General features: G+C 39.5%; 1 protein-coding gene across 1 annotated transcript in view; it reads left to right on the forward strand.

The window, feature by feature from the left end:
• Nucleotides 1-18,294, forward strand: part of KCNJ3 (potassium inwardly rectifying channel subfamily J member 3) — a 175,629-nt gene extending 157,335 nt beyond the window's left edge. The window contains exon 3 of the mRNA XM_060178157.1: nt 17,995-18,294. Coding sequence (XP_060034140.1) covers nt 17,995-18,056 — 62 coding nt within the window. The 3' untranslated portion in view covers nt 18,057-18,294. The remainder of the gene's footprint in view (nt 1-17,994) is intronic.
• Nucleotides 18,295-20,426: the final 2,132 nt, after the last annotated feature.

The following is a 20,426-nucleotide window of genomic DNA, read 5'->3' on the forward strand; positions in this document are numbered from 1 at the left end:
GGGAAAAATAGCCACCAGGAACAGTGGATTCAGAGTGCCAGCACTGAGACCCAGGGATAACCCTGGAAGCAAAAAATAAAAAGAAACAATTTTGATGTCAGGCTACTTGCTATTTAAGAGACGACCTTTTTTTAAACTGAGTTTATGATTCATGTCAGTCTAATTTTTATAATTTTTATTAGTGATTTAATAATAGTTGCAAGATCTGAAGGTTACAAGATTCACACTGGTCCCACCACCAAATTTCTGTCCCTCCACTCTCCTCTCCACCTGCTACCCCCAGTGATAACAACTATGGTTCTCAAAAAGTCTGAGGACTAGGTTGAATACTCCTTTCTTCCCAGGTTCATGTGTTTCCATTGTCTATACTCCACAAATGAGTGAGATAATTTGGCAGTGGTCTTTCACCTCGTTGCTCAATTCATTAAGCAGAATAACCTCCAGTTTCATCCATTTTGTCCTAAAGAATACAATATCTATCATTCTCTAAGATGATGATGATGATGATGATGATGATGATGATGATGATGATGATGGAGATGGAGATGATTGCCACCAGGGTCATAGCTAGACTTGATGCCGGCAGAATAAATCTACTATTCCCAGCAGTCAGCTTTTGCTTTCTTTTTTTATTCTTCTTGCTTGCTTCCTTCCTTCCTTCCTTTATTTACTTATTTATTCCTTTCATTCTCTCTTTATATCTGCTTTTCTTTCTTCTTTTATTTACTTCTTTCTTTTTTAATTTTTTTAAATATTTATTTATTTATTCCCTTTTGTTGCCCTTGTTGTTTTATTGTTGTAGTTCTTGTTGTTATTACTGATGTTGTTGTTGGATAGGACAGAGAGAAATGGAGAGAGGAGGGGAAGACAGAGAGGGGGAGAGAAAGACAGACACCTGCAGACCTGCTTCACCGCCTGGGAAGCGACTCCCCTGCAGGTGGGGAGCCCGGGGGGCTCAAACTGGCTGCTGGACTCCCTATTTCTTTCTTTCTTCCTTTCTTTCTCTAATAGAGGCAGAGAGAAACTGAAGGAAGAGGGGAGGAGAGAGAGAGGGGCCTGCAGCACTGCTCTGCTGCTCAGGAAGCTTCCCCACTATACACAGTGGTAGGGTCCTTGTGCACGGTCACGTGTGCTCTACCCGGGCCACCTCTGCCCAGGCCTACAATATCAGCATTTTTAACTTCCGAGTAGTAATCCATAGAATATATAGCCCATCGTTTCTTTTAAAAAATAGCTATTTTAAAAGGAGGTGTCCAGCTTTGGCACATAAATTAAACTAAAATATTATTATGTGTTTTTCACTGTTTCCAGTTAAATAATTAATGATTCTGATTAAATCACTGACATTTAAGATTTATGCAACCAAGAATCCTTTTCCAATAATTATTTACATAAAAATTTAAAAAGTTAGAGTTAGCAGATACCATTTAAGCAGTCATTGTTCATACACTGACCTTCTCCTTTAACCTAAGTGGTCAGTACAGTGGTCCATCAAGGCAAACCATATATGAACTCATATTTATATACAAGTCACATCGATTATGTCCCTGGAACTGTGTGAGCAAAGATAAGATGAAATGACAGTGGCCACTTTAGAGTTTTATTATAACTTCCCCACATATAAGGTAAGGGAAATGAAAGCATAGCCAATCTGCAGTATATCTTGGTGTCCCAGTATCATATAAATCATGTGGAGTGTCAATAAAGTTGCTCAATAGTTACTATTTGGAACGATGGACACTCAGGTTGGTTAAATTAGGCATATCCAACCTCCGCTTAGTCTCACCAGATGATTTACTTCGTAGTCATTAGAAAAACTAAATAAACACCATGCAATTTTGACCTTACTAATATGTTTATTTTCAAATTTCTCTTGGAAAAATTCCTCAGTTTAGAGGCACTCTTATAAAATGTTAATGCTTTGACTTACCTGGGTACCCATTATACTAACTGGCAGCTGATTTGACAAAAAACCAAAATAGAAAGTACTGGTAATAAAAAGAAGTATGACAAACTCCATCTCAAAACAGTTTTAACAAATCTCTAGCCTCCAAATAACTTAGTACCAGAACTTGGCTTTAGTTAGTTTCTTTAAATCAGTTCTTTTTAAAGGTAGCATAATTGTTATGCAAAAGACTCTTGTGCCTGAGACTCTGAGATTCTGGCTTCAGTCTCCAGCACCACCATAAGTCAGAACTGAGCAGTGCTTTGGTGTCTCTTTCTCTATCTCTCACTCATGAAAGCAAAATAAAACATTTTAACAGAGTCGGGAGGTAGCGCAGTGGGTTAAGCGCATGTGGCACAAAGGGCAAGGACCACTGGCGTAAGGATCCCGGTTCAAGCCCCCAGCTCCCCACCTGCAAGGGGGGGGGGGTCCCTTCACAAGCAGTGAAGCAGGTCTGCAGGTGTCTGTCTTTCTCTCCCCATTCTGTCTTCCCCTTCTCTCTCCATTTCTCTCTGTCCTATCCAACAACAAAGATGTCAATAACAACAACTACAACAACCATAAAACTCAACAAGGGCAACAAAAGGGGAAATAAATTAATTAGTTTTAAAAAAACATTTTGAAATCTACTTCCATTTACTTAACATTGAGAAGGAGTGACAGAGGGAGAAAGAAAGAACTAGCATATCTCTCTGTAGTATGCAATACTGGGAATCAAACTCAAGATCTCAGGATTGCAAACCCAATACGTGAACCACTCCACCATGTCTTGTGGACTGGGAGAGATAGATCACACATTGGCTAGAGTATTGGGCCTAAGAGCTTTAAATTGTTTTATAATTCATAGCTATTTAAAGTATAAAAATAACCAGATAATAGCTTTATAAGTAGTGACCCAATATCTTGATACAACATATTTAAACCTATCCCCAGAAAAAAATTCAAATGTTATAAAGCCAAAGACTATTATCATTAGCTTTGATGTTTGCATTAACATGTATCAGTGTTTTCAAAACAAATTTTCAAGTTGTAACAAATTTTCAAGGGTTAACTTTTATTTTTTTTTAGTTTTAAAATTTTTTATTTAAGAAAGGATTAATGAGCAAAAACATAAGGTAGGAGGGGTACAACTCCACACAAGGGTTAACTTTTAAAGAGAAAAGCAAGGGTTAACTTCTTAGTTAAAGGAAAACGTAGCTGGCAGCCATCTTCCCCCTCCTCCCAGCATAAATAGGGCTTCCTTCCTTTCTTCCTTCCTTCCATATCTCCTTTCTTCCTTTTTTCCTTTCTTTCTAATTAAAAAAAATTTTTTTAAAAGAAATCGCATCCCTCAAGATTAAGAAAAATGCCGTTACTACTTCAATCATCCTGGAGAAAGTCTGAAATACAGGCCTAATATGATCAAGATAAGTAAGAAATATTCCTTTCTTGAAACTGTATGATACATTGAAGCTTGCTTCTTCAAAACCCAAAATAAGAAGAGAGAAAGATGGTACACTGTTAAGTATCAAATATATGAAACTATCCAAAGCCCCTCACCTTTACTGTACTCATTCCAGTTCAGCAAATTAAGGTCCTTACACCATTTGAGGGTAAAAATTATATAAAGATATTAAATTCACTAGATGGAAAGCATGCAATAGACTTCTTATGTCTATCTCAAAGATTAGGTCAATTTAAAGTAGAATTTAACAATCTGAACAGATAAATTCCTCAAATTCTAGGCCAACAGGATATTACCACACTAAATCCTCCACAGCTCTCTAACTTTAATGAAATATCTAATAATTAAAAACCTAAATAAGCTCCCAGCTTGCTTGCCAATTGCTTTTCTATTTAGTCCTATAAAATTATAAGGTTTCAGATTAACTCAAAAAGATGTATACATAGTCCAGAATTCAACTTCTCACGCGATGTTCAGTGAAAAAAAAAATTTAAGGTGAAATGCTCCATACTTGTTAGATTTCACAAAATCTTCCTGTTCTTATATGTGAAAAAAAATTTTTTTAATTATCCAGGTTAAGTACACGTGGCACAAAGCGCAAGGACCGGTGTAAGGATCCCGGTTAGAGCCCCCAGCTCCCACCTGCAGGGGAGTCGCTTCACAGGCGGTGAAGCAGGTCTGCAGGTGTCTCTCTTTCTCTCCTCCTCTCTGTCTTCCCCTCCTCTCTCCATTTCTCTCTGTCCTATCCAACAACGATGACATCAATAATAACAACAATAACTACAACAATAAAAAAACAAGGGCAACAAAAAGGGAATAAACAAATATTTTTCTTCCTCCAGGGTTATTGCTGGGCTCAGCGCCTGCACCATGAAGCCACCGCTCCTGGAGGCCATTTTTTCCCCCTTTTGTTGCCCTTGTTGTTGTAGCCTCATTGTGGTTATTATTATTGCCATTGTTGATGTTGTTCGTTGTTGGCTAGGACAGAGAGAAATGGAGAGAGGAGGGGAAGACAGAGAGGGGGAGAGAAAGACAGACACCTGCAGACCTGCCTCACCGCCCGCCCGTGAAGCGACTCCCCTGCAGGTGGGGATCCTTAAGCCGGTCCTTGTGCTTTTCACCACGTGCGCTTAACCCACTGCGTCACCACCCAACCCCCACAAATAAATATTTTTTTTAAATGACTTATCCAATACTTTATCTCCTAATGATAATGTCAAGGCACATTAAAATTTAAAAACACAAATAAGAGCAATATTGATTTAACAGAGCTTTCTTTTTAAAGCAAAACAATCTGTGAGAGTCCCGTTAAATGCCTTGTCTCAAGGTCGCAGCTGTGATTCAGTGACTAAAGTTCATGCTTTGTACGTATTGAAAGCCTGAGTCATGCAGCTCCTGACATTTATTTTATTTTTATTTGTTATTATTAAATAGTTACAGAGATAAACTGAGAGGGAAGAGAGTAAGAGAGAAAGAGAGAAAAAAAAATAAAGACACCTGCACCTTTTGCTTCACCACTCTTGAGGCTTTCACCATGTAGGTGGGGACCAGGGGCTTGAACCTGGGTCCCTCGGTCCCTGCACACTATAATATGTTCACTTAAGCTGGTGTGCCACTACCTGGCTCCCTCTGACTTTTATTTTTTTAGTTTTTTAAAATATTTTATTTTACACTAATGAGAGGGAGATACAGAGAGAAGGACCAGAGCACTGCTCAGCTCTGGTTTATGGTTGTACTGGGGATTGAACCTGAGACCTCGGAGCCTCAAGCATGAAAGTCTTTTGCATGACCATTATGCTGTCACCTAGCCTTATTTTCTTTATTTCTTTATTGGGGGATTTATGTTTTACATTTGACAGTAAATACAGTAGTTTGTACATGCATGACATTTCTCAGTTTTCCACAGGTCCTCTGTGATCCTTCTTGGACCTGTATTCTCCCCCCTACCCACCAACATGCCAATTTACTTTGGTGCAATATGCCAATTCCAGTTCAGGTTCTACTTGTGTTTTCTCTTTGGATCTTGTTTTTCAACTTCTGCCTGAGACTGAGATCATCCCATATTCATCCTTCTGTTTCTGACTGATTTCACTCAACATGAATTTTCCAAGCTCCATTGTCGTATGCTTTACATTGGTTTGTTCTAGCACTCCCCCGCCAAGAGAATTGGATCAGTCCAGTTAATTTCACAGCCAGCTTGGCCCCGCCCAGAGGAACCCTGAGAGAGGGTTCCTGAGTTCCAGAGTGTGAGAGTTTCAGAGGGTTGCTGGGTTCCTGAGTTCGAGAGTGCTAGAGTTTCAGAGGGTTCCCCAGTACGAGAGTTCCAGAGTTCCAGAGTTGGAGAGTTCCTGAGTTACAGAGTAAGAGGGAGTGCTTATGCCGCCGCAAAGAGACAGCCGAGTTCTGTTTGGTGATTAGTTTGTCTTAGTTTGTGAATCATTGTTCCTGAATAAAGAAATACAGCTTCCCTGCCCAGCCGTTGTCTCCGCGTCTCTGTTACCCGCCTGTGAAGCTAGCCCGCCCAGCCAGAGCCCACCGAATTTTAACAACATTCCATCCAAGATCGGCTGAAAATGGTGAGGTCACTGTTTTTTACAGCTGAGTAGCATTCCATTGTATATATAGACCACAAGCCCTGTTTTTCAATATAGTGTTGAACATTTCATTTGTAAAGTCCGACACAAAAATTCTATGATATATGCTTAAAACAATGTATTTTAGTCCTTTATAATACACAAGATTCACATTACCTTTAGATAAAACTGATCATAGAATAGTTACAATACAGGCAGGGGTAGATAGCATAATGGTTATGCAAACAGACTCCCATGCCTGAGGCTCCAAAGTCCCAGGTTCAATCCCCTGCACCACCATAAACCAGAGCTGAGCAGTGCTCTGGTTAAAAAAAAAAGAAGAAGAATAGTTATAATACGTAATACTTTTCTTATATTTATTTATTTTCCCTTTTGTTGCCCTTGTTGTTTTTTATTGTTGTTATAGTTATTATTGTTGTTGTTGTTGTCATCGTTGGATAGGACAGAGAGAAATGGAGAGAAGAGGGGAAGACAGAGAGGAGAAGAGAAAGACAGACACCTGCAGACCTGCTTCACCGCCTGTGTTTCTGGAGGCCCAGCACTGGGTCCTCACACCTGGTCAGGTGTGCCCTCTGCCAGGCGAGCTATCTCCCAGCCGATTGTGACTTTTCTTTGTGTTTTTGGGTGGGGCCCACGTGGCCACGCCAGGAGTCCCTCCTTGGGTGACTCCTTCATTGCAGTTCTGATGAAAAAAAATTTTTTTCACAGGACACAAATTCAAAGGTGTGATTTCTGGATCCTTTGTTTAGTTATGCAAAGTATAGATTTTAGAAAATGGGAAGGAGCTCAGGAAAAGGAATATCCCGAGGATCTTTAGACCCAAACTTCTTAGGTCATGTGACCAGGCCCTCAAAAGTAGAGAGAGGGGAGCAGGAAGCCAAAGGCCACTCTTAGTTGCACTTTTCCCCAGTTATACCCCTTCTCGGGTCACCATGGTGCGAACTTTTCATTGACCAGATGAAGTAAAACCCCTCCTTCTTCCTATAGTGCAAAAATAGCCCTCCACCGATGAAAAAATCCGCTTTTCATGTGCTATAAACTATAAGCTTATATGCTATAAGCGTGTACCCCTGTTCCATGTGTGTGAACTTAGAAAAAAAATAATAATCCTCTGGAGCTCCTTTTCCTGAGCAAGCCCACCCTAAGTGGACCCCTAGTTCTGACTGTGCCCGTCATTCGTCTCCCTCCTGCAGATGAAGAGATGGTCTCTGCACAACTGTGGCTCAGAGCTCAGAATTCAATTTCTGATACTCACCAGCTGTGCATTATGCCCTTCACCAAATTGAGGGGTTTGCCCTGCCCTGCCCTTCCCTGCCCTCCCCTGTCCCGCCCAGTTTTGGGTCTAGCTGCTTAGTCCAGAAGGTGACTTTTCCTGTCTATGACCACTCTGCATGTGCTTGATCTTTCCTCAAGTCAGAAGCCAAGAAGACTCAGATGAGGAAATACATTTTCCTCTGATACAGCTTTACACGGAGAGATTCTCTTATCAACTTGCACACGGCCGCAGTAACTTTGGGAGCCATAGTTTGTACTCCAGTGTGATTTACTGTAGCTAAGAGTACTATTCATGTCTTCAGAGTCACATGCACAATTAATAAAAGCAGGAACAATGTTACATTTGTGGTTCTCTCTAAAAGTGTGCATACTGGAGTGGAATGCCACATTGTATTTGAATAGACACCTAAATGAAATAGCACCCTAGCTGTTTTATGTTGATGTAACAAAAGGGATGATCTCTTCCTTTTCCCCAGAAAGTGAGAGGTTGAGAGATGCTCTGCTTCCAGAGAAAATAACTGAGAAGCAGAAAAATTCTGTCCTGAATATACAGTTCCTATAAACACAGCTTAAATAGGTAACGAATTTCACCTAAATCAGGTAAGTACTCAGAGAAAAAGAAAGGACTCCCCAGTGACAAACTCCGAGTAATAGACTTCCCTTATCTCCACCTTGAAGTAGGCTGATCAATTAGCCTTAGGTGGATGGAAGACTTATGGTTGGAGAAAAGTTTTAAGACACAAAAGCTAAGGTTTTCTTCTAGCATAGTAAAAATAAGATTCCCTTTCCTTTTGTATTTAAAATATCATGTATTTGCTTTTCTTCAAATATAAACATGAGAAAGGAAAGCCGTACTAATTGTAGTATTAGTTGTAGAGTAAAATCACTATCAATACTTGAATAATTCCTAATCTGCCAGTTCCATAAACAATGCTTTTCAAAGTAGTATACTGCAGTTTCTTACATAGCTTCTTACATTACCATTTGTCCTTTGAATTATGGAACCTGCAGCACTCAATATAACATGAAGACTAGCTATGTAAACTATATATAGCCCTGACCCAGAAATACTTTGTTTGCATGCAGAATTTTCTTTAGGATTACCTGTGAGTCTCTCGTGGTTCTTAGTTTAAGACACTGCAATTTTTCACTTCTTTGTGGCTTTTTGTTTGGTTGGTTGGTTCTTGTTCTTAATTAAAAATTTTAGTTGTTTTCACTGATTTTTAAAAACTATTTAAAGCTTAGATGACAGTGACCAATTTTCTAAAAGGCTCATTACTTAACCACCTGCCCTTTAAAGCTGAAGATAAGGGCTCCTGTTCGTCTGTATGATTCCTCTCAGATAGCAGGCCTGAGATGGTTAACCTGGAGTCAGATTCACACACACTATAGGAAAACTCTCTCATGCCACCTGCTTTCATATCAGTATTAAGGCCCAGTTCTTCTAAAAATTATTACATATAAAAAAGCATTGCTATTATTCATAATTTCCCTTGACAAAATCAAGGAGAAGGAAACAAGGGACTAAACAAGGAAGCAGCACTACTTTACAAAGTGGGCACCTCTATAAAAATAAAACATAGTTTTCTAACAAAATAAGCACCCATGTTTACTACTAAGTTGTTTTTCAGAAGAAACTGATGAACCAGATAAGAAAAATGAAGATGGATGATTTAGCTGTTAGCAGAGATTATTAATTTGTTGTTGCTGGAAAACAGAAGTATTTGATAAAATTCCATAAAATCTAACCACTCAAAACTGTCCTACATTTTTTTAAGAAAATGAATCTTCCACCTCTACCTGATCTAGTACTAATTCATACAAAATATCGTATATGAACTGATTTTTAACATTTCTGGCTCCTAGTGCTATTTTTTCCAAGTAGTTGATACAGCTTCTCAATATAAAATTCAGAATTTAAAATAAACAACACAGGGAGACTACGTCTGAAGTAGCAGAGCCCTGTAAATGGCAAAAACAATATAGAAGTGACTCCAAATAATAACACCTTTATTTTGTTTTTAACGTTCATGAGAGTGTGTGATATTGTTTATTTTGAGTTATAGCTGAGTTCTTCTTCTAGCGTTTGCCCTTCTTCCATAGCCAGTCAACAGCGTCAGGTTGAGCCTGATGTAAAGTTTCGAGACCTCCTTTGAATCTGGAGAGGTGGCAGTCGTTGACTATGTGGGTCATAGTCTGTCTGGAGCCGCAGGGGCAGTTCGGGTCGTCTCTATTAAATGGTCACTACTTCTGTTGTACATCATACACTGACGATATATTCACTCTTAAACCACTTTGCATTATTGTATAGTCATGTCGTTACTGTGTAACATATGAATGTTTAAAGTATTTTTATTTTAAAGATTTTTTTTTTTTATCAGAGCACTGCTCAGCTCGGACTTATGGTGGTGTAGGGAATGGAACCTGTGACGCTGGAGCCTCAGGCATGAGTGTCTTTTTGTTTGCGTAACCATTATGCTTTCTCCCCCATACTAATTTAAAATATTTTAAAGTAATATATACATCATATACTAGATTGTTATTTTAAAATATTATAATTTTAGCTACTTAAATGATGACTTTCAATAGCAAAATGTCTCTGACTCTCTAATGACAGAGGCTATAAGGATACAGATTCAGGAGACACTTATGTCTGTGTTATATCCAGGTTAACAGCTTTATAATCTAATAAGACCCATGCAATCTTCTAGTTTCTTGACAATGTTGGTAAGAGACTTATTTTTGTGTTTGTTTTTTTTTGTGCAGAGAGAGAGAGAGAGAGAGAGATCACAGCACCAAAGTTTCCTTCAGTGTGATAAGGACAAGGTTTGAACCTGTATCACACACACTTTACAACAATACACTGACCAAACGAGCTATTTCTCAGGTCTTGGTAGAATATTCAGAAAAAAATATTGTATAATCCAACTTTGTACATGATAATTTGATATCTGATGAACACATACACACACATACATATGTTAAAATAAACATACTGGAATGTGTTTTTGGAACTGGTTGGAGATATAAACCAACTAAATGAGATGGCAACCTAGAAACTTTCAAATTTGTCAATCTGTAGTTAGAATATAGTAGTAAAATGCGAATAATTTAGGAAACAGTTAATGTTGGTTAAATAGTGAAAAAAGGTAAATTGGTTTTAAAAATATCGCTATTCATTGAAAACACTTTCCTTTTTTTTTTTTTTTCGAAAACACTTTACTAATAGGAGATACAGACCAATCCACAATTATAGTGGGATATTTGAACAGAACATCTTTTAGTAATTTTATCATTCAAATGATTCTGTTAACCATTTTCAAGGAACAAAAAATGAAAAACAAAATTCAAGTTATTATTGTATGATACCAGCATAGTTTTAATACTGAAACTTGACTAGATTTTAATGAATTTTTAGAAATCCAATATTACTAAGTAATAGAGGGAAAAGTCTAAACTTCATTATTTAACCTTTTCCGAACACATTAAAAGAAATTCAGGCATCACAAGAACTTGGATTTCTTTACATATGAATGATTATTTTGTGAATATAAAAGTTATACAGTTTAGGACCCAAAATAATTTGCCTGGGAGCTCACCTGCTTTGCTGTGGACGTGGTGCAGGTTCGAGTTCATCCCTTACGACACCAGAGGAAATTTCATTGCTGTGGCATCTTTCCTTGCTCTCTATCTATCTCTGTATCTAGCTATCTGAAAAAGTCAGCCTACAGCAGTGAAACCCTGGCAATGACAAAAAAAAAATTCATTTAGCAAGCATAGTTCATATCATCACTTTATTGTTGGTTTTGCATAAAAGACTTTAGATACGATTATAAGCCAGTTTTCAGTCACAGTAACTTTAATCATATATGAATTGAATAAAATTCTTTTAAGATTATATTTACTTCCTTCCACTGGGGAAATGCTTTACGAGACTATTATCAAAACAGCTGTTGACACCTTCGACCACCACTGAAGCGTTATCTCCCTTCACCAAGGAGATTGGAGCCATTACTAAATAAGGGTGGGGGCCAGGCATAGAGCATCTGGTTGAGCATACAAGTTACCATGCTCAAGACCTGAGTTCAAGCCCCCAGTCCCCACCTGTACAGGGAAAGCATCATAGTGGGGTCTAGTACTGTATAGTGGGGTCTAGTACTGTATAGTGGGGTCTAGTACTGTATAGTGGGGTCTAGTACTGTATAGTGGGGTCTAGTACTGTATAGTGGGGTCTAGTACTGTAGGCGTCTCTTTCTCTCTGTACCTCTCTCCCTCTCTATTTTCTCTGCCTCTTTTATAAAAGAAAGAAAGGAGGAAGTGGCCACTAGGAACTGTGGAGTCATGTGACAGCACTGAACCCCAGTGGTAATCCTGGTGGCAAAAAGGGAAAGGAGGTGTGTTGGTCTGCAGGAGACCCCTTCTGTTTCATTTGGTTTAAATCCCCCCTGCTTAACACTATTCTATTTACATAACCACTTCATTCTATTTACATAACCGCTGTTAACAAGTTCCACCCTCCCTCCAGGGCATTGGTGGTTCAGTGATAGGATTCTCGACTGCTCCGCCCCCTCTTTGTCACACTCTGATTTTCACCAGTCACTTTTCTCTCCACCCTCTCTATGTCACATCCTGTTTCCACCTTACTTGGCAAGTATATATAAAGACAGCATTGTGAGTTTTAGGGTACTTGAGTTTAGCTTAGCTCGGCTTAGATTGTGCTGCGTCCTGCATGAATAAAGAGATACTGCCTACAGCTCAACCATGAGTCCCTGGTCGTCTGTTACCCGCCCGTGAAGCCAGCCCGGCGAAAACAACATAACCCGTCGAAAACAACAGAGGTGGTGTTGGTGGAGGAAGAGGAGGAGGGGGAAGAGGAAGAGGAGGAGGAGGACAACGTGCAATGCCACCAATTAGAGAAGTATGTGTCCTTTGTTAGTAATAGAGTGTAAAAAATGAATTAAGTTGTATCGACCGAGCTAAAAGCCAAACAAATAATTATAAAACCATTTTGCTAATTTACTTGGGGTAATTGACAAAGAACAAATATAAACTTGGTGTGATTAAATAGTCTTATTAGCCTGATGCTTCTTTGCTTTTGGGAATTCCTCTAACTTCCATGGGCTATGCTTTATCTGAAAAATTATCTAAGTTCATAATTATCACATGCAAATGTACTTTAAATGTGGTATCAATATATGAGAGAGTGTGTGTGCCGTGATGTGTGAGGAACAGAGGCAACTACAATTTTCAAATCTTGGGTAAAAGACACAGATCTCGGCATTTAGTGAAAGGGAAATCTGGAAACAAGGTGTTATCTCAGACTTGTGGTGTCAAGAAACCAAGTCAACAGCTCCTAGAGTATGTTTTCTGAAGAGAGAACCAAAGGTCATTCTTACATTTTCTCTTTTTTTTTTTTTTCTGATCATCACTGGGCCTCCACCACTCCAAGACAACTTCTTCAGAATGAAAACCAGAGAGAATGACACCATAGCACCAAAGCTTCCCTCAGTGCAGCACAGGATCCCAAGTGAGCTCTCTTGCTGGGCTGTAGTCTTTGTGTTTAACCTTCCATTTCTTGCACAGTATGCTACTCCTTAAATTTCCCCTCTCAAATTTCAATCCCTCCTATTCTTACTACACTGATTATTCTCCATTTTTCCTCCTCATCTTTCCGTCTGTCTGCAGACTACTCTTATGTGGAGCTGGCTGTTTTCTGAAGTCAAAGATGTTACCACAGATTAGAGACTCAGCAAGACAGAGCAGCTGTTGGCAAAACCTCCAGGGACAAATACCAAATAATGCTGTGTCTGTTCTGTCCTTAGAGGCAAAGATAGCACTGTTAGCACTTATTTTTTACTGTGAAAAGAAAGACCAAAGGCCAAGCCATCACCTGGAACAAAAGATTACAAATAAAGACCTCTGGAGATGCAGCCTTCTTGCTAACATTCTGACACACAGAATATACTGACATGATCTGTGGAAAAATACAGTCTGAAATCAAAAGTTTCCATAGCCAGACATTGAAGTACAAAACTAGTTTGTCATTTACTGATCAAAGTAAATATCTATATTGTTCTTGCACTCTCTTTTTATATTTTTTGTCAGCATTAGGACTTCAAGCTCTAACCTGACATTTTCAGAGAGAGAGAGAGAGAGAGAGAGGTGGAAACATGACAGCATCAACCCTAACTGCAATGTATCCAGGGCCAGAACTGAACCTGGGTCATGAACGTGTCCAAGCAGATGCATTATCCAGGTGAGTTGTTGATATTTTGCTGGCTCTGCATTGTTCTGGAATTACTGCTGTAAGAGAAATTGCAGAAACCTTTATTGACAGCTCATGAGATAGTTACTATTTAAAGTCCCACCCTGGGGGGGCGTGGAGGGGAGTGTTCAGGTCCTGGAACTTGATGGGCAGAGGAGGACCACCTAGTGGGGCTGAATTGTTATGTGGAAAACTGGCCCAACTGTTGTGTTTTACTGTCAACTCTAAACCATTAATCTCCTAATAAAGAAATCTAAAAATAAAAAAGTTCCACTTGCTTTTTTTTTTTTTTTTTTTTAACCAAAGCACTCTCAGCTCTGGCTCGTGATGATGTTGAACTTGGGATTTTGGTGTCTCTGGTATGAAAGTCTTTTTTGCGTAATCATTATGCTATTTCCCTAGCCCTTACTTAAACAGTCTTACATGAACATAATAGATTTTTCTCATTGTGATTTGACTTTGTCAGTTTCGATGTGTGCGTTTTAATATCTTCTCCTATCCTTTTTGTTATCATCCTAAGGTTTGACATTTTATCTTTGTGCATTGTCCTAGCAGCTGAATGTAACTTTAACTCTCCATTTAGACATGAAGTTAATTGGAACTTGCCTACTGAGCTATTAATAATAACCAATGTGCAGAAGATTTTTGGTATCAAGCCATAATTCATTCAGCTCATAGCACCTGTGGCTCATTATGACTTTGTAAAAAAAATACAGCTGTAGGAATATATTTGTAATTTTTGTTTAGCAAAATAGAAAGGTACTGCTCACTATGTCAATAAAAATAAAGAGAAACACATATGCCTTTCAAAAGTAGACTTCACGGTTTGCTTGAAGATCCAAGAACCACCATCATCCTCTCTTAGTAACTGAGCAATACTCAGCTATTTTGGTTTTGGGTGGTGACACCAAAAACTACGTGAACTCTCTTAAGACACAATTCTGAGCTGGCAAAATAGCTCACTTGGGTAGTGTGTGCTTTCTCATGAGTGTGACCCAAGTCTAACCTATTGAATGAGGCTTTGGTGTTGTGGTCTCTCTCTCTCTCTCTCTCTCTCTCTCCCTTTCTGCCTCTCTCAGAAAAATGAAAAATACAATTTTGCAGCTATCTTAGTGATTTGGATGCTAAATTTTTGTTAAGTAATCTGAAGCTTATTCAATACTCATCACATTATGCACACATTAAAATATGTATTAGCAGCACCTTGTCAGCATAAGCCGTATGTGCATATTTGAGTCAGAAAAGGGGGGAAATAATCACTCTTGATTCCTCATATAGAAAAATGACTATACTGGGACTGGGTGGTGGTGTACCTGGTTGAGTGCGCATAATACAATGCACAAGGATCCAGGTTCAAGTCCCCGGTCCCCACCTGTAGGGGGAAAGCTTTGCAGGTGGTAAAGCATTGTTGCAGGTATCTCTCTGTCTCTCTCCCTCTCTATTACCCCCCACCCTCTTGATTTCTGGCTGTCTCTATCTACTTAATAATTAAACATAATTAAAAATATTTTTTAAAAAAGAAAAGTGACTATGATAGGGAGCCAGGCAGTGAAGCACCAGGTTAAGTGCACATAGTACAAAGCACAAGGACCAGCACAAGGATCCGGGGTCAAGCCCCCGGCTCTCCACCTGCAGGAGGGTCACTTCACAAGCATCACAGGCGGTGAAGCAGGTCTGCAGGTGTCTGTCTTTCTCTCCCTCTCTCTGTCTTCCCCTCTTCTCTCCATTTCTCTCTGTCTTATCCAACAACAAATGGCATCAACAATAACAATAATAACCACAACAAGGCTATAACAACAAGGGCAACAAAAGGGGAAAAAAATGGCCTCCAAGAGGCTCATGGTGCAGGCACTGAGCCTCAGTAATAACCCTGGAGGCAAAAATAAAGAAAATAAAAAAGAAAATAACTATGCTAATAGGCATACAGTGGGAAACGTTAGGAAACAGACAATAGCAAAATGAGTGGGTGAATCTGAATTCGTAAGAAAACAAACAGGGGGGTTTGGTTACACAACTATCTGTATATAAACTGTCATGCCACATATTTGTATGCCTGAGGTTATGAGGTGCCAGGTTGAATCCTCAGCATCGCCATAAATCAGAGCTCTCTGGTAAAGACAGAGAAAGAACTGATAGGATAGCTACCCTGGGAAGCTGTCTACACTGCCATGTTACACAGACCAGGCTGGAGTCCATCACCTACTTCTCTAGAGAAAGCTTTGTTGTTGTTTTATCTTTTCCTCTAGTCTTTATTTGAAAAATTTGGCCTAGGATGGTGAGCCCTGGTGACTACAAGAAAAAAGGTAAATAAAGATGACCATTTTTTTAATAATATTTTGTTGGTCTATGCATATTGTTTGGGTATGTATATAGTAGGCAATGGATAGAGTAATAAATACTATATTCAATAACCGCAAAATATCTAAATATGCAGAAGTTAGAACAGTAGTAGATGTGTTATGTCATAATAGACACCACATGTAATACGATATACAGTGGTAGGAGCAATGACAGAGATGTAGGTCTGCTCATAGCATTTTGCTTAGTTCCTATCAAGAGTCTGTTGACCAACAAACAGTGTTTACATCTGTGCTAAGTTAGCAACGGAAAATACAGTAAGGGCAAAGCTAACAGCGCTCGTGTGACTCTGGAGTTTCAGATACTTTCTTTTTCTATTTTTAATGTGTGGCTTATTAGTTTCTTCTTGCTCGGCAAATAATACTTGCAAAGTCTAAGCAAGTTTGGCTATACATATGCAGTGAAATTCTGAAACACTTATCCAACTCTGGCTTGTATGGCTTCAGAATATTAGTAAATCCACAGTAAGCATAGGTGCTCGAGAATAAACTGTGGGCTCTTAATACACTGATTAACTTTACAGGGGGCAGCATGGGAGCACAGTGGGTTAAGCACACGTGGCCAAAGCACAAAGACCGGCCTAAGGATTCGAGCCCCCTGTCTCCCCACTTGCAAGGGGTTTGCTTCACGGGTGGTGAAGCAGGTCTGCAGGTATCTTTCTCTCCCCCTCTCTATCTCCCATCCTCTCTCGATGTCTCTCTGTCCTATCCAACAACAACAACAGCAATGATAACAATAATAATAACTACAACAAAATGGGAAAATGGCATCTAGGAGCAATGGATTCGAGGTGCAGGCGCTGAGCCCCAGCAATAACCCTGGAGGCAAAATAAATAAATAAATAAATAACCTTACATAAGAAAAATCATACTCTGTTTCATTTCATTGCACTGCATAAAAAAATATCCATGTGAGTTGCTTTAATTACTCTCATAGGCATTCTCTTCATTGTCTTCAAATTGATTTTGGTAATCCTTACACCTAACATGAGGGAGGACCAGGAAGTCAAGGCATTTTTCAGTTGTTCCCAGCAGACATTCACATAGTAAGAACCGTGAGCTAGACACCAGGGCACAGAGATAAGGCACTTAGTGTCTGCTCTCAGGAAACTCGCCATTTAGTTGGCAAAGATTGACAGAACATAACTCCAACTTAGTTTGCTAGGGGCAATAACATATAAAACCACCTTTATTTTAATATGTATTTAGTTATTTATTTTGATAAGACAAAAATTCATATTGGCTAGGTGGTGGTGCGCCCGATAGAATACACACGTTGTAATGTGTACAAACCTGGGATCAAGCCACCAGTCCCCACCTGCAGAGAGAAAGCTTTGCAAGTGTGTTGCAAGTGTCTCTTTCTTTCTCTTTCTCTATTTCCCCCTTCCCCCTCAATTTCTGTCTCTATCCAATAAATAATTAAAATATATTTTTAAAAGACAGAAATTGAGAGGGAAAGAGCCGGTAGAGAGTGAATGAGAGACACCTTAATCACTGTTCCACCACTCATGCAGCTCCCCCGTTTGGGTAGGGCCCAGGGTAAAGTAAGACCGATATTAGGATAGCCGCCATGAATAGCACAGCTACTAATGAGCTCTTTCTTGTCAGGCTCTCTCTAGCACATTATCCGTAGTCATGGGGGAGAGGGGAGGTTGTGAGGCAGGATTTCTTTTGCTTTTAGTTAATGAAGAATAAAAAAAAGTAAAGGGTACTAGTTTGTTAATAGCACCAACTCCTAAAGGTGGAACAATCCATAAACATAGTCTACAAATATATTTACAAATTTATGAGTTACTTATCCATCTTTATGCCATGAGTCTATTTTTTTCGAATATGATAACATAAAGGCAGCTTTTCTACTTTAAATGTATTTTCTAGGATTTATTAAACAATGCTATACAGTTGACTTACCAAAATGGCTTTATCTGTCCACAATAAAGAGGAATGTCTAGACTATTTACTAATAAGCTTTATACTACATTTCAGGATTTGAAGGTTTTGTTTTCATGATTTTATTTTTGAAGCTGAAGATCTTATCGTGGAATCTTTCTGTTTTCACTCAGGTTTAATGAGCTACAATAAATCGATCTCTTTCACTCTCTCTTGGCTTTCAGAAAATCCTTCCTGTGTAATGTGGAGCAAAGCAGGAAAGAGCCCTATACCTATGAAGACATGACCCTCAAAGGAGTGAAGAGGGACAGGACCATGCAAACTGGCAGGTGAATCACTTGGCACTAAAACACAACACACCTGAATTCTGTTCGCCAACTGTGAACTGAAAATACATCACACAATGTTAAATGGAGATAATAACATACAGATAATATTTTGTTATAGTAGGTCATGTGAAACAATTTATTCATTTTGGGGGTTGCAGAAAGTAATCCTGTCATAAACTATATTATTTTATCCCATTGTGACTTGAGTCCTTTGATATTTGAACAGTGTAAATTCTTCTTTGTGTGCAGCCTGAAAGGTGGCACAGTGGATTAAGTGTCAGAACCTCAAGCAACTCCCAGTATTACACATGTTGGAATGATACTCTGGTTCTTGCTTTTTTTTTCTCTCTCTCTCTTTTCTCTCCCTCTCTCTCTCTCTCACTTTCAACCTCTCTAATATATAAATATCTTCAAAGAGATTTCATGTCTTCATCTTTCTGCTTCAATTTGTGTTATTAAAACCTGAATAAAAGTTAAATGCCGGGGGTCGGGTGGTAGCACAGCGGGTTAAGCGCACGTGGTGCAAAGCTCAAGGGCTGGCTTAAGGATCCCAGTTCTAGCCCCTGGCTCCCCACCTGCAGGGGAGTCACTTCACAAGCGGTGAAGCAGGTCTGCAGGTGTCTGTCTTTCTCTCCCCCTTTCTCTCCCCTCCTTTCTCCATTTATCTCTGTCCTATCCAATAACGAACGACATCAACAATAACAATAATAACCACAACAAGGCTACAATAACAATGGCAATAAAAGGGGGCAGAATTAAATACAAATAAAGACATGAGATGCCACTTCATTCCTGTGATGATGTCATGTGTCAGAAAGGATAGTAACAAATGTTGGAGAAGTTGTGGGGATAAAGGAACCCTCCTGCACTGCTAGCGGGAATATAAAATGGTCAAACCCTTATGGAGAACAGTCTGAAGAACTCTCAGAAGGATATAAATGAACTTACTCTATGAGCTGGACAATTCCTTTTGTGGGGATATATCTTAAGGAACCAAACACACCAATCTGAAAAGATCTGTGTATACAGCACAGTTTGTAATAGCCAAAACCTGGAAGCAACCTAGGTGTCCAACAACAGATGAGTGACTGAGAAAGTTGTAGTGTATATACACAATGGAATAGCAGTCAGCTTTTAGTAATGAGGTGAAGAAGGGTTTACCTTCTTCACCTCAACTTGGATGGAGCTTGAAGGAATCACTTTAGGTGAAATAAGCCACAAAAAGAAAAATGAATATGGGATGATCTCGCTCATGGACGTAAGTTGAGAAATAAAAAGAGAAAGGGGAAAGCAAGTAGAATTTGCTTTGGGTTTGGTGCAGTGCAACCAAGAAAAGGACTCAAAAGAGTAGGGTGTGGGTGGCAGGAGTGGTTGGGGTGGGGAGTTTTCAGGTCCTGGTGCAGAATGGTGGAGAAAGACCTAGGCTGGAGGTGAGAGTGTTTTGCTGAAAACTGAAAAATTGTATACATATATAAAAAACTGTATTTACTGTAAACCATTAATCCCCCTAATAAGCGAACATTTTCACTACTTGATTATGTCCAGCCTCTCTTACAATGAGAGTCAACAATTTCACTCTGTGCTTGTCAACTTGAGAGTGCCTGGTCTAGTAGCCATCTTGAAAGACAACTAATATAGGAAAGAGAAAGGGAAGCATTCTCACAAACTTTTCATGGGAAGATTCTACAACACTTCCTTTCTGAAGAGAAATTTTACTTCCAAAGTTAAGACAAAATTATCTCATGAATGGTTTTCTTTTGAGGAATATACTTAATAAAAGCTGTGGGAAGGGAGACTTCTGGAGACGGGGCTACGAGCAGCAGCAGATCTCTTTCTCTCCTCTCCTCTCCTCTCTTCTCCTCTCCTCTCCTCTCTCGGATCAACTAGGAATACCAAAGGAGACCACCTGGGACTGAAATGAGACAGGACTGGAACAGAATCCACCAGGTCACCGGTGAGTGCAAACACTGTGGCTGGTGACAGAGAGGAGCCTAGGGAGAGATTAAGTGGCTGGTAACAGTCAGGCAGTTTGTCAGTTGAGACACCACCTCCAGTCTGTTCCACCAACAAGGGGACAGCTGAGGGGAGGAGAGGACTCCCTGGAGACTCACCAAATGCAACTCTGGGTCTCCATTGCTACTGCTCTCAGAGTCTGTAGCAGTGGCAGGAAGGGACACCAGGGGACAGAGATCTAGCCGGGAAACTCAGGAGAAGACCTAGACATCAGTGGCATAGCGGTGGGGCTGTGAAATTCTCTTTGCTTAACCACAGTAGTATCTGTGCCACACCCTGCTTTATCTCTTGATCAGGAGTCAGTGATTAAGCTA

The sequence above is a fragment of the Erinaceus europaeus genome, chromosome 18 (genome assembly GCF_950295315.1).
Source record: "Erinaceus europaeus chromosome 18, mEriEur2.1, whole genome shotgun sequence".
Lineage (NCBI taxonomy): Eukaryota > Metazoa > Chordata > Mammalia > Eulipotyphla > Erinaceidae > Erinaceus > Erinaceus europaeus.